Source organism: Aegilops tauschii, chromosome 1 (assembly GCF_002575655.3).
Source record: "Aegilops tauschii subsp. strangulata cultivar AL8/78 chromosome 1, Aet v6.0, whole genome shotgun sequence".
Classification (NCBI taxonomy): domain Eukaryota; kingdom Viridiplantae; phylum Streptophyta; class Magnoliopsida; order Poales; family Poaceae; genus Aegilops; species Aegilops tauschii.
In genome coordinates, this window is record NC_053035.3 from 386,978,956 (window position 1) to 386,993,908 (window position 14,953).

The following is a 14,953-nucleotide window of genomic DNA, read 5'->3' on the forward strand; positions in this document are numbered from 1 at the left end:
TTTGGCGTGCTCCCGCCGGCTACTTTCGGCGGAATCTTGGGCGGCAGCCCGGCAGCGGGGCGAGGTGGAGAGCGGAGGTGGTTGGTGGGGAAAAGCGCGGGCTGAAATGTCCTCCCCACCAACCGCTTCCGCTATATGCAGGGCACCGACGGGCCGGGGGGCAAACCCGCGTATTCGCGGGTTGGGGTCAAATTTTTGCCGCGCCCCTCAAAAAATTTTGCGGGCTGGCCGCGTTTGCGGGGTCTGTTCGGGCGGGATTTTCCACGCCGACCCGCATTTTGACGGTTATTTTGCGGGGTCTGCTAGAGATGCTCTGAGCGGGGAAGAGGACACATCACCCTGTAAATCCAATTTTCCTCCATAAGTTTATCAATTTCCGACAGATTGGTACACGATTAGCCGACTAGATTTTCTTACAGTACAGTAATCGGCCCACTTTGTTACGATTCCAGAATAGTTACATCATGCACCAGTAGAGGGATAATAGCCGAGTAGACCACTTGGCAAGCAGTGAAGTGCATCACCACAAAAGGGGGCCTTCATCACATGCATCTTCCAACCTTGCCTCTGCATCAAGCTTTCGTAGGACCATCTCCACTGTGTATTGAATCCTGCCAGCCGGCCACAGATCTGTTCCGATCTCCGAACCACACGAGCGACCCCTGTCCATAAAAAGCTTGCGATCTGTCGACACCGCATCGTGTGTCGCCAGTGAAGAATTTCCATGCTCACCGAGATTTATTACCACGGTTACAGCTCGTATCCGTTGAAATTGAATCAACGTCCAAATGTACCACATTGATCTTCATGCAAAGTACTGAATGGTCTGACGATTAACATTGTGTGCCGTCGCATCTGAGCTAGCATACCATGATCAGAACGACAGTGCAAAAGTGCTGGTTTTGCAATTTAACGGGTTAACGGCCCGGACACACCATGCATGTCTGCTGAAATCATTGAAGAACCCAGAGCGCAAGGCATCTCGATCATATATTCCCTGCGCTTGCTGCCACTCTTCTTCGTTAACCTCCCACTATCCACTCACATTTCAAGCAAACAGCTTCGACGTCCATCGATCTCTTCGTGCATGAGAAACGGCATGGCGGCTCCGAGGTTCAGGCCGATCGAGGAGTGCGCCACGGAAGGGCGGTCCCGGCAGACGGTCGCCGCCGACCTCGACGGCACGCTGCTCCTGTCCCGGAGCGCGTTCCCCTACTACCTCCTCATCGCGCTCGAGGCCGGCGGCCTCCTGCGCGCGCTCGCCCTCCTCGCGTCCGTGCCGTTCGTGTACCTCACCTACATCTCCGTGTCGGAGCCGCTGGCGGTGCGCACGTTCGTGTACATCGCCGTGGCGGGCCTGAGGGTGAGCGACATCGAGGCGGTGGCGCGGTCGGTGCTCCCGAGGTTCTACGCCGGCGACGTGCACCCGGAGGGGTGGCGGGTGTTCCGCTCGTTCGGCAGGAGGTGCATCGTCACCGCGAGCCCCCGGGTGATGGTGGAGCCGTTCGCCCGGGCGTTCCTCGGCGCCGACAGGGTCATCGGGACGGAGCTGGAGGTGGACGGGTCCGGGCGGGCGACGGGCTTCGTCGCGCAGCCCGGCGTGCTCGTCAGCGAGCACAAGAGGCAGGCGGTGATGAGGGAGTTCGGCGATGCGCTGCCAGACGTCGGCATGGGGGACAGGGAGAGTGACTTCGACTTCATGTCCATCTGCAAGGTATGCTCAAGTGCTCGACCACCCCATGTTCCGTTAATTGATAACCTTCTCTACACACATTTCTCGCGTGTACAGTTATCGGAAAGTAGGCCGTCAGCCCTGATTTTTGTTGGCGTACATTTGACCACCAATACATTAGTGCAGTACAGTACATTGCTTCCCCATCTAGATCGTAGTCTGCAAATTTTGCCGTCCTAGATAGCAGACATGACCAAGCTCGAGAAGGAGTTTGGATGCCTTGCTAAGAAGGTGAGGAAATTACAGGCCAAGCTCGAGATATTGAGAAAACAATCTGTCGGCAGAGGCCCGTCGGATGAAGAGAAAGCCACAGTGCTGAAACTTCGTGAAGCATTGAGGCAAGAGGAGGTTTGGATGAGGCAGCGTTCCGGAGTGCCGTGGCTGCGGAAAGGTGACCGCAACACAGCTTACTATCATGCACAAGCGGCGCATCGGAAACGTTTGAATAGAATAGCCAATCTTCGTCGTGCTGATGGATCCTTTTGTGCATCTGAAGCCGAAGATATGGCGGAAGTTCAGTCATTCTATCAGAATTTGTATTCCTCTCAAAGTTACAATGATATGAGTGAGTTGCTGCAGTATGTTGCCGAGCGTGTTACGGGGGAAATGAATATGTTGTTGGATAAACCCTATGAACCGGAGGAGGTCCGTGCTGCCCTTTTTGAGATGTCTCCTTCGAAGGCTCCGGGTGTCGATGGTTTTACCATGGGTTTTTTTTTCAGAGGCATTGGAATATTATTCAAGGAGATCTAGTACCCGCAATTTTGGGTTTTCTTAATGGGGGTGAGTTACCTGCAGGGTTTAATGATACCTCGATCACACTTATACCAAAGGTACGTAACCCTCAGTGCATTGCTCAGTACCGACCCATATCTTTGTGTCCGGTTCCCTATCAGATTGGGGCTAAGATGATCACTAATCACTTGAAAGAGCTAATGGACATTGTGGTTGGCGAGGAGCAAAGTGCTTTTATCCCTGGCAGGTTGATCACTAATAATGTTGTGGTGTCCTTTGAGAGCGTCCACACGATGAGAAGGAGAAAGAAGGGGAAGAATTATTCTTGTGCTATCAAGTTAGACATGATGAAGGCCTATGATCGAGTAGAATGGCATTACTTACAGGCTATTATGACTAAGCTTGGGTTCAGCGGCAACTTTGTGAACTTAACAATGAAGTGTGTCTCTTCGGTCAGGTTCACAGTGAGAGTTAACGGGGAACTTTTGCCGTTCTTTACACCATCTTGTGGTTTGCATCAAGGAGATCCTGTATCACCTTTTCTCTTCCTATTGTGTGCAGAAGGCCTTACTTCACTATTGAATTCATATGGTTCACCTTATATAGACAGAGGCATCCGTGTATCCTTTCGGGTACCATGGGTGAGCCACTTATTATTTGCCGATGATAGTCTTATCTTCATCAGTGCAACACAGGAGAGCGTGGTTCGGCTGAATGAAGTCTTGATGATATATGCTTCATGTTCCGGCCAGGCTGTCAATAGAGAAAAAAGTGCAGTCTTCTTTTTGCCAAACACTCCAACTGATAGAAGGCATGAGTTGAAAATTCTGTTGGGCATTCAAGTGGAGGCGTTCAGCGAGCAGTATCTTGGACTCCCAACTGCTGTAGGGAGGATCACTAGTGGTACTTTTGACCACATTGGCGAGAGATCTCGGAGTAAAATGAACGGGTGGGCGGAGAGACTCCTTGCTTGTGCTGGGAGAGAATCACTTATCAAGTCGGTTGTTCAAGCAATCCTGATTTTCAGTATGAGTTGCTTCCTTCTAACAAAAAAGGTATGCAAAAGTCTGACGGCCAATATGGCAAAGTTTTGGTGGAGTGGTTCCCTGGATCGTCGATCTCTTCATTGGGTGGCATGGGATAAACTCGCTACTCCGAAAGCTCGCGGTGGAATGGGTTTTCCCGACTTGAATCTTTTCAATTTGCCGCTGCTCGGCAAACACGGGTGGAGGTTCATTACTAACCCAGAGTCGCTTTGTGCCCGGGTAATGAAGGGCCGGTATTTTCCTGACAGTGATTTCATGGAGGCTACGGTGCCAAAGACTTCCTCTGCCATATGGCAAGCGATAGTGGCTGGTAGGGTGGCGCTCCGCGATGGTCTGATCAAAAGGGTGGGAGACGGGACAGCAATCTCAATTTGGCATGATAGATGGATTCCAGGTCTCACTTCTTTGTCGCCCATGGTGGTACCGGGTGGGACTACCCTCAAGATAGTTCATCAGCTCATCGACCCAGAGAATTGGACGTGGCGTCGGGACTTGATTAGGGACATGTTCACAGCCCCCGATGTCGATTCTATACTGAATATCCCGCTACGGACGGGGGGTGGTGATGATTTTCTTGCTTGGGCCCATGAAAGAAGTGGCATCTATTCTGTAAAATCGGCGTACCGTGCTCTTGTGACTCAGAAGGAGCTTGCGGCTCTAGACGAAGGGACGGCTACCGGATCCTCACAGACAGAAGAACAGATGTGGAAGTCACTATGGAAGCTCAAGGTTTTGCCGAAGGTTCGTATTTTCTGGTGGAGAGTGGTGCGTGGAATTCTTCCAGATGAATGTACCTTGAGGCATCGACATATAAAGGCAATCAGCAGATTTAATGTCTGTAATGCAATGGATGAGGATCTTATGCATGCCCTAGTGCATTGCTCCCATGCCAAGTTGTTTTGGGAACAAGCCTTTGCATTGTTTGATCTTCGAAGGCCGCGCTTGCACCCTGATACATGGTCTCGTGACATTATATGTGATGGGAGGTTCTCTGATGTTCAAAGGGCTCAAATGATCTCCGTAATGTGGGCTGTATGGCACTCGCCGAATAGAGTTACTCATGATGATGACCAGCTCGACCCTTTTACTTCGGTGAAGAGAATTCGAGAGGATTTGGCTTTGCTAGATATGCCTGACTCACATGCATCGGTACTCCCGGGTTTTGGGTGCATACCTCCAGAGCTGGGGATCGTCAAGATAAACACAGATGCGGCTGTGAATGTGGACTCCAATAAGGTGGGCGCGGGAGGTGTAGCCCGCTCCACAAATGCCTTGTTGGGTGCTTGGAGTAAACCCCATCCGGGGATATCAGATCCGTTCATTGGGGAGACTATGGCGCTGCGTGATGCAGTTATCTTTGCTAATCTACGTGACTTCTCCCAAGTGATAATGGAAACAGACTGCCTGGTGATTGTTAATCTCTGGAACACTCGTCACAATAGCCTTTCTATTGTGGCACCATTACTTTTAGAAATTGGAGAGCTAGCTTCCTCTTTTTCTTCTTTTGTTATTCAACATGTAAGCAGATCAACCAATGTACTGGCCCACCTTTGTGCTAAACATGCATGCACACTATTGGTCACCGAAAGTTGGACTGGATCTAGACCCTCTTTCCTACTCACCAGCCTTATGGGTGATGATGCTAGGAGCTCTTTCGTTGAATAAAGCTCTCAATTGGAACGCAAAAAAAGGGATAGCAGACATGACCGATGTTGCAACTCTGGTGCAGTTCGACCCATTATATCCCATGAAAGAGGATTACCAGTGCAATTAGAAAACATAACAGTAAACCATACTAGGGGGTGTTAAGAATGCAACAAAACACTGCAAAATGTGCCGGGGAGTGAGACATGAGGAAACTCAAGGATTGACACTTGTCGACATATCACATATTCCATAACGGGATTACTAAATCTCTGTCCACTGATACTTAACTAAGTCTAGGTCGATGTTATATTCGTGAGATCTTATATGGATATTCATGCGAATGCGATATTAAAAAAAAACTTTCATTCCATTTATATATTCTGCCACTCGACTGAGACTTGGTTAAGTTTTAGTCGACTGGGATCTAGCCACACCCATTCTAGAACGCTCTTGTTAGTTGCACCAAAGCTGCATTTATAGGAACCCTTATAACGACATTTGATGGGATTTATACTCTCAAAAGCCCTAGAGTAAGATATTTGAATATACTACTAAAACGAACACGACCACATATGAATAAACACACTATATTCATTGAAGTCACACAAATTTATTTGTAGAGAACATGTCTCTATTTTCTTTGTTAGAATTGGAAGCAAAACAAATTTAGATAAGGATTACTCTAGTCCCAAATATTCATTAAAAAATCCAATGAAAATATAATTTTAAATCACAACGTATCTTCCACAATTGACAACCAAAAATATAGAATAAGTACGTGTTTTAATATTTACCAATGCGGTTAAATGAGTAGTCTTGAAAATTGGTAAAGTATTTAAGGGTCTCAAGAATGAAAAAATATATACATTTGGTAGTACGATAACTTTTGAAGTAAAAAGGATTAGTACAAACAAAAAATTGTTGTCTCATCTCGAACACTATTATCTAATAAATGTGGTGGAAACCACTAAAAGGCAACTAAAAATATTGCAAACACATATGTATAATCGCAAGCAAAGAACCTGTTTATTTAGGTTTTTTTATGGCACAAAAAAGATTCAAACAGTTTACTTGTAATAGAAGAATAGCTCCATTGATATAAGCATTCACATAAAATCTGAATTGTCAACTTTTTAGTAGTTTTTCATGTATGAAAATGTTCACACTAACAAAAAATTAAATGTTTTTCTCATGACTAAACCACCCAAGTCGGTTATTTTTTTTGAAAAAATTGATTTTCTTATTAAAACTTAGTCAAAATTTAAAAAAAAATCATAATTTCAGATGAGTTCAAAAATATTCTCAAACTTTCCTAGGGTATGTATGAGCCTAGATTGAATTGGCAGAATTTCTTCAATTTTATTTAAAAAATTTATATCCAACTTTGGCTGAAGGTTGTACAATTATTGTAAACTTTAAATTGGATGGTCATAATTATCTCAAAATATCCAAAAGTATTTGGCGGACCTGGTTTGTAGTGCGAGAATGATTTTGATTTTCTAATATAGTTTGTATCTCAATTTGGATAAAAAAAGGCAGGGCAACCAATGGCATGTCGGGGTGCAGTTGGAACTGGGACAAATTGGTCGGACCCAGTTGCGTGTCGACCGTGGACTTGCAAATGGGACAAAATATGTTAGCAGTTGCGTATCGTGGATGGACTTGCAACTGGGACAAAAAAAACGAACACCTCAATTGCATGTCAGAGGTGGAGTTGCAACTGGGGACAAAAATGGCTAGCCCCCACCTACCCAACCCCAATTGCTTGTCGAGGGTGGAACTGCAATTCAGAAAAAAATAGTTAGGGCCCAATTGCGTATCTAGGGTGGATTAGCAACTAGGACAAAAAATGTGCCCTCCAATTGCATGTCGGGGCTGTGAAGCTGTAACTGGGACAAAAAGAGTTGCCCCCCTCCACTGCATGTCGAGGGTTGACTTGCAACAGGACAAAAATGGAGTTTGAGTCTAGGTGTATATCGACGGTGGACTTTCAATTAAAAAAGGTGGGCCCCGAGTTGCATGTCGGGAGTGGAGTCGCTACTGAGACAAAAAATGGCAAGCCACCCCAATTGCATGTCGGAGGTGGATTTGCAATTGGGACAAAAAGGGTAGGGCCCCGGGTTGCACGTCAAGGATGGACTTGTAACTTGGACAAAAAATGGGTGAGGCACTAGTTGCATGTCGAGGGTAAACTTGCAACTAGGACCCCCAAACTGCATGTTGGGGGTGAAGTGGCAACTGGGGAAAAAATGAGTCGGCCTCCTAGTTGCATATCGAGGGTGTACTTGCAAGTTGCTACTAAAAAAAGGGATCCGCTTGCATGTTGGGGATGGCGTTACAACTGGGACAAAGATGGTTCCCATCCCTAACCAAAAAAAGGTTGTGTGCCGAGGGTGGACTTGTAATCAGGACAACAAAAAAGGCTTTCCTGAGTTGCATGTCAGCGTGGACTTGCAACTAGGATAAAAATGGATCGGATTGAGTTGCGTATCGAGGTATGGACTTGCAACAGGGACACAAAAGGCGACCCAGCTGCATGTCGGGGGCGGGGGGGGGGGGGAGGGGATTTAGAACTAGGACAAAAAAGGTCTATGAATAAAAACCACAAAATCCAAAGATGAAAATAGGGCAAAAGGGATACAAATGGATCCGAGGTCACTCATCACATCATCATTCACTGCCATCTTTTTCGTCGCGAGAAAAAAAAAATCAAACCCCTCAGTCGACTCCCTCCTTCCTGCTCGCGTCGGCTCTACTCAAAGGCAAAGGGCAATGAAAGAGAGACAGTGACGAATAGAACTGAGGAGGCAACGACCAGCTCATATTTTCAACTTGTACAACACATTCCAAAAAGAAATGGGCCCTCGAGGTCGTCTCATGAAGACAACCTAACAAAAGACACATGCACGAACGGGCCAACAAGTGGACACTGGACTTACGATGAGACATGGAAGTATAGGACGTACGTGACAAAACAACCTACGATCAAGATTTGTACAACATTTAAAACGAACTGGTCAAACATCAGGAATTAGATGAGACAATGCTAAATCTATTTAAAAATAATGAATTTAAAACAAATAAATAAGAAGGAAAAGGAAAAATAAATAATAAATAAGGAAAAGGAAAAAATAAAAAAATTGATATTTTATTAAAAAAAGTTATGAATTGAAAACAATTGAACTTAAAAAAAGTTCAAAAAATCAAAGCAAATAAATTAAAAATAAAAAGGAAAATAACACAACTCTGACTCGTACATTTCTACCCCCACCCCATAGGGGAAAACAATGAAAAAGGCCCACTCTTTGTTTGCATTGCATGAGACAAAAATATGTCCTTTTAGCCATTTTTTGTTCAAGTTATATTTGAGCAAATAAAAAAGAAAAATTTAGAAAAACAATGCACTGCTGAGTTGCTGAAGTTTGAAACTCCTCCCTTACATATATGCATAAACTGTATGCTAGCGTCATTGCGGGCAGCGTGAAAAACAAAATCGATACACCATTCCTGAGCATAAAAGAAAAAGATAACAAAAATGTATTGTTCAGTTTGTCTGATCCAAAATGCACACTTTTTCGGTTAGTCCTATCCTCTCGAAACACAAAACTAGAGTCATCAGTAAAAAGATACAAATAAACTTCGAAGCCCTCAACACAGAGGCAAACATGGCCCAACAAAAAGCTGAAAAACACTAACAAAGCACCGAAAACACTAATTGAGGAGTACTTTTTTCAAAGATCACTTCCATCTCCCCAGATTGCGACAAGTGGTGCAATAAGCAGTGTGTCACTTGTCGCAACCTGGACCTTTTCTTTTTTGCGTAGATCCGTTTATTCAAAATGTTTTATCTCTTAAACCGTGCGTCCAAATCTCGAACCGTTTTCATCGTTGGATTCCTCGTGTCGAGATCTTCAGAACTACCTCCCATGTTGATGGGTTTTGAAGAACATTTTTAAACGAAAAAAACGGACAAAAAACCCGAACCAAGAGTATGTTTTTTTCCTTTCCGAAAGCCATTTCCAAGAGACACGGCCGTGCCTCTCGTAGAAGTAAATCCATGCCGCTTGCGGAAGCAAAATCCTGCATCTCGCGAAAGAAAACAAAAGAAAATGCGTTCTTTTTTTTCTGCTTCCGAAAGACACGGGCGTGCCTCTCGCGGAAGCAAAACCGTGCCTCTCACGGAAGGAAAAAAAAAGATGTGGCATAGTCCAATGTATTTGTAGAAATACAGGGGCAGAGCTGCCCATGCATTGAGCATGCAACATTCTCTTGGACCTTCCATGACATGATGTGCATACGGGCTAAAGTTTTTTAGAGACATACTGTATATGACTCTTTTTTTAACCATGACGCCCCCATGCATGCAGGAAGGGTACATCGTGACTCGGAGCAAGTACAGCCCGGTGCCAAAGAACCAGCTGGAGGGCCCTGTCATCCTCCACGACGGCCGCCTCGTCCAGCCCCCGACCGACATCAACGCGCTGCTCACCTTCCTGTGGTTGCCGATCGGCTTCGCCCTGGCGCTCCTCCGCGTGCACGTCAAGCCGCTCCTCCCCGACCGCGTCGCCTTCTACGCCTACAAGCTCATGGGCGTCAAGCTCGCCGTGCGCGGCAACCCGCCGCCGCCGCCCACGAAGGGCCGACCGGGCGTCCTCTTCGTGTGCAACCACCGCACCGCTCTCGACCCGACCATGGTCTCCGTCGCGCTGGGCCGCAAGGTGACACGCGTCACGCACAACAGCGCCTCCGGCATCCTGACGGAGCACACGTCGCCGGTCAAGGCCGTCGCGCTGTCCGGGGAGCGCGACGGGGACGCGGCCCGCATCCGGCGGCTGCTCGAGGAGGGCGACCTCGTCTTGTTCCCCGAGGGCACGGCCTGCCGCCAGCCGTTACTGCTGCGGTTCGGCGCGCTCTTCGCGGAGCTCACGGACCGCATCGTGCCCGTGGCCATCGCCACCGAGGAGAGCATGTTCCACGGCTCGACGGTCCGCGGGCTGAAGACCATGGACCCCTACTTCTTCTTCATGAACCCGCGCCCGACGTACGAGATCACGTTCCTCGACCAGCTGCCAAGGGAGCTCACCTGCGGCAATGGCAAGTCGCCGGTCGAGGTGGCAAACTACATCCAGAAGTTACTGGCCCGGGTGCTCGGGTTCGAGTGCACGAGCATCACGCGCGAGGAGATGTACCGGATCGTCGGAGCCGCGTGCCGTCCAACGACGACGGACCTGGAGAAGCCAACAACGTAACCACTTGAGCTAGGGGTATATATGAATGCATTCTCAATTTCTTATGTGTTAATAATGGCCATTCATCGTTTCCAATTGGTGTCATGTGCACAATATTTTTCTAATTTTCTGTTTCATGTTGTACAGTAAACCTTGGCAAGATCCGAGCCGCGAAGCTACCATGGTGTGTTTGACTTGTCGTGGATGTCTTGCTAGTTGCTACTTTCTTTTAGGGCCTATTCGGTTGCTAGGAAAAGTAGATTGAATCCTTCGGTAGCATTATTTACATTTTTGGTTGAAATGAATGGAGTAAAGGAGAAGCAAAGACATTTTCCTTCGATATCATTTGATCTCACTTTTAAATGAAGATCACAGGAATTTGACAATCCACTTGGACCTCTTTTTTTTGGCACAATAGCTAAATGTCAGTCGACTGACTTTAGCTTTTGTGGTCAGTCGATTTTGAGAATGGCAAAGAGGTTTGCATGAGGGAGGCCGAAGGGCTGCCCCATCATCTATCTTAGGGTGAGGGGGTGGGGAGGGGGGGGGTGGGTGGAGGCGGCAACACGCCGGTGGTGGGGAGCAGTAGCACGAGGTGGTGCAAGTTCGCCAGTGAAAATCACCGTCGGCGCCGGGGCTAGATGGATGGCCGGGGGAGGGGGGGCGGCAACACGGTGGTGGGGCGCGGTTGGGGGAGGGCGGTACGGCGAGGCTGTGCATGAGCGCCGTCAGATGCGGGCGGCGGAAGCAGGTGGTTAGGCTGGCGACGACGGGGCGGTTCAGCGTGGAGAAGAGCGAAGCGGGAGGTTGAAGAAGGAAGCTGGTCCGTTCATTTCGCATCCAATGGTTGGTAAAATCGACTGACCCCAAAAGAAAATTCAGGCGGTTGGCGGGGAGGAGGGGGGACATTTCAACCCACGCTTTTCTCCACCCACCGCCGCCGGGCCGCCGCTTACGATTTCGGTCATACCAGCCGTCGGGATCACGCCGGTGGGCCGCCACACGCCTGAGATTGTCCTTCACCACTTCCTCCTGGCCCGGCCGGAAAGTTGCAGACCGGCGGCTGTTTGTCGTGGCTGCCGGATTTGGAGTTTCCGGCCACCGGCGGCTGCGCCAAGCCATGGATTGGTCGGGGAGCACCCCGCACAGCCCCGACAAAAGCCCCAGCGCCGCATGCAGGTACTGGTTCGTCTTCTAGCCGTCTTCATTGGTTTGCCGGCTAGGACTCAGCCGACCGTCGTCCGGGCTCGGAGCTCGCGCAGCGGCTCGCCGGCTCGCTGATGCTGCTCATACAGTGCGAAAATAATGATGCGCCTAACATCTAGCACGCCGCAACACTCCGGATGGGTATTCTTCAATGCGAAAACAACGGAGTATGTTCTTGTTTTCATTCGACTTTGTCAACCTATTCGGTTCAATTTCGATAGCTTATTGAGATGGTCATGTGGGTAGGAAGGTGGATGCTCATTTTGGTATTGGGAAGAAGAATACATCAATTTATTAATAGGAAGAAACTTAATATATGTTCGTGCACTCGTTGATAGAATTGAGGCTAATAATGCGGCTGCATGTGCAATTAGAGAAGAAACTAGAGGGGAAGCAACGTCTACTTCTTTAGAATCAAAGAAGAAGAATGAAGAATGCAAGATCAAGAATCCGCAGATCAACAATGAAGGCATGAAGAAGATGTTGGTCCAACTAATGGAAGCAGTTATGAAAGTTGGATATATTCTAAATGTCTAATTGTGGTTCTTGTTTTTTTGTCTTACTATTCTAGCAAAGATTTGGTGAATTATTATTTATCCAATGCCCTTGAAGTAAATAAAGAAACAAAAAAAATATGTTTTCATGTCCGAAATTGAAATAAATTACTGATTTACGGGCCGCCGAGCAGACCTCGCAAAGCGGACCGTAAAAAAGGACATTGCTGCCCCCCGCCCAGCCCGTAAAGCGGTTTTTCTGCGATCTGTAAACGCATTTTGCGAGTCGGCATTATACGGGGTCTTCTTCTAGAGATGCTCTTAGTCTCGGAAGGTTGGTTCATGCCAAAGTTTCGTAACGAGATCATACTTAACTTCGCTAATAAAATCATAACAATGTCTTCGCAAAAAAAAAAACAGTGGTTTTGGCCCTCTTCGACACGACTTGAGCGCCAGTAGCACCGCTACATATCCTATCTAGCTGGTCACTACTGGATATAGAGTAGCCAACCAGTCCATGATATTTCTTGATTGATATCTCGCAACGATACAAATCCATTACGTATCTGCTGCACAAACATGTGTTACATACATGCATGTGACATGTCCAGGTGACCACATCGATCACAGGTGGCCATGTCACATCTTATGCGCTGGTACTGTAGTGGTACAACGCACAGGGCGGCCAGATGCGGTGCACTGCATCACGGTGAAGGTGCATGGGACACGAACTGCAGGAACTCGTCGTCGCATAGGAGGCGGCCCATGGTGTCCGGGGCGAGGCACACCTCCACGTCCACGCTGCCGTCCCCGGCCTGGCCCGGGAACGCCGACATCTTGCCGTCGAACTTGTTCGCCCGCCCGCTCCGCACGGCGAGCGCCCTGCCCCAGCCGAAGTCGTTGCCGTCGTACATCGGGAACCGCGGGGAGCTGCCCATGGTGAGCGCCGCGCCGTCGGGGTTCCCCAGCGGGAAGCACCGGGGCGCCGCCTCCCAGTCCGCCGCGGCCTTCCGGATGGCGCCGTCCTCGTGCGCCACCACGGTGGCGTGCAGCCTGGCCGCCGCCCACCCGAGGTCGTGGGAAGCCAGCTCGGCCACCGTTGCCGTCGTTGCCACGCTCTGGATGGCGTTGCCGAAGTAGACCGGGGAGATCTTCGGGCGCAGGCGGTGCCGGCAGTTCACCGCCATGCGGAACGTTGTCGTAGCGTCGGCGGCCAGCTGCAGCCGCGCCCGCGTCACGGCCCTCCACATGTGCGCGCACATCGACTGGAAGGAGGAGATCTCTCCGCAACCTCCCTGGACCTTCAGATCATGCACGAGCTTGCCGTTAACCTCGTCATCTTCGTTGGTTTTTCTGCAGCGGTTGGCCGCCGCCTTCAGGCCGCGAATCGACGCGGCGCTGAAGTGGATGACTCGCTCGCGGAGGGGCGCCGATGCGTCGAACGTCACTGCGGGGCCGTCGCGTCCGGAGAAGCGGAGGACGGCCGTGGAGCCGCCAAAGAAGTTGCGGCTGAAGTCCGGCGGCTGGACTGGCTCGCCGCGGCACAGCCCAGCCCACGTGTTGAAAAAGTGCCAGAATGAGGTGCCGTCCACGACGGCGTGGTTGGCGACGAGGCCGACAAAGACAGCGCCGTCGCCGAGCACGGTGACCTGAAACGACGTGAGCGGGCGGCGGTGGCCTTCGTAGCTGACGGTGCGGTCCATCGGGAACAGATCTTTCGTCAGCCTGGTGGGCACGTCGGCGTCGCGCACGAGGAAGTCGGCGAGCGACAGAGCGGGCGCCACCGCATGGTAGAACTCAACGGCAGCGCCGTCGTCGCACCGGATGACGATGCGGTCGTCGGGGAGCGTGACGAGCCGTCCCGCGAGCGCCGGGAAGACGCCGAGCGCGCGGGACAGTGACAGCGCGAGCGACGACACGAGGCGGGCATTCGGCATGCCCGCGGGCGGGAAGAAGAGACCCTTCTGAATGTAGTGGCACGACAGCATGGGCATGTCGGAGACGGACAGGTTGAGGTCTCCAACCGGCGCCGCGCCCTCCGGCAGAACCAGCTGCTTGGAGACGACGGTGATGATCGGCGCCGGCGCGCTCGCGCAAACCATTTGGTTTAGCACGGCCATGGAAGCAGGCGCCGGTGCGGCCTCCACCACGACGTCGGCGGAGATCGGCGGAGCCATACTGTGTGTAGTGGCTGCTGCGCGCGCTCTCAGTGATGGCGTCACACAAGATGGCGTTGGGCATCGCTCGGTGGTCGACACGTTATATAGGCATGGAGCTGGGCCTGGGTTCATGCATCTCGCCTTCTCCTGTTCATCTTGTACATTGTTGCGAGGTGACCGTGGGCTGTGGCTCCCAGGTACACTTGAGTGGATGTGCTGATAAGAAGTTGTTCTTCCTGGCCAGAGAAAGCAGAGAACCATAGAATAGACGAGGGACCGCCGTTGGATCAAAATCCAACGGTTCACGACCCTGAAAATATGTTACTAGTTTCAATCGAACTAGTCAACCATACGCCATTCCTCCAGCAACGCTTTTCTGGTGAGACCTCATTTCTTCTCCACCAAAATCGTCTGAAACATTAAAAAAAAAGATCTTCAATTGACGAGGAATAGGAAAATCTAGAAGATAATTTACCACTAGCTCAAGCGATGCAGTACTTCACAGATCTGTCGCTCTCACAAGGAAAAAGGCATAGAAAAGTCACATTTGAGCGCACGTTTGCATAGGTAGGATTCTACCCAGATATTTGCGGATTGGCATAGAAATTCACAGGAGTACGTATTCTTTCTGATCCTCAACGTGGGTAGCCTTGGACAGTGATGTGCATCCGCAAAGTGGCACCTTTTTCTTGCGGGGGCTGGAAAG

General features: G+C 49.7%; 2 protein-coding genes across 3 annotated transcripts; one reads left to right on the forward strand and one right to left on the reverse strand.

Moving 5' to 3' along the window:
- Positions 1-915: 915 nt before the first annotated feature.
- On the forward strand, positions 916-10,778 carry LOC109740321 (glycerol-3-phosphate 2-O-acyltransferase 6). Of its 2 annotated transcripts, XM_020299364.3 has the most exons (3): positions 916-1,714; positions 9,528-10,424; positions 10,536-10,778. In XM_020299364.3, exons 1-2 carry the CDS (start codon positions 941-943, stop codon positions 10,407-10,409), a joined length of 1,656 nt encoding a protein of 551 aa, XP_020154953.2. In that variant the 5' UTR covers positions 916-940; the 3' UTR covers positions 10,410-10,424; positions 10,536-10,778. The 2 variants fall into 2 exon arrangements, with proteins under 2 accessions (XP_020154953.2, XP_045083819.1); XM_045227884.1 differs by having other exon boundaries at positions 9,528-10,778.
- A 1,808-nt stretch (positions 10,779-12,586) lies between these two features.
- Positions 12,587-14,485, reverse strand: LOC109740316 (uncharacterized acetyltransferase At3g50280). Its single transcript, XM_020299359.4, has one exon. It carries the CDS (start codon positions 14,377-14,379, stop codon positions 12,793-12,795), a length of 1,587 nt encoding a protein of 528 aa, XP_020154948.1. The 5' UTR covers positions 14,380-14,485; the 3' UTR covers positions 12,587-12,792.
- Between the last annotated feature and the right edge of the window lie 468 nt (positions 14,486-14,953).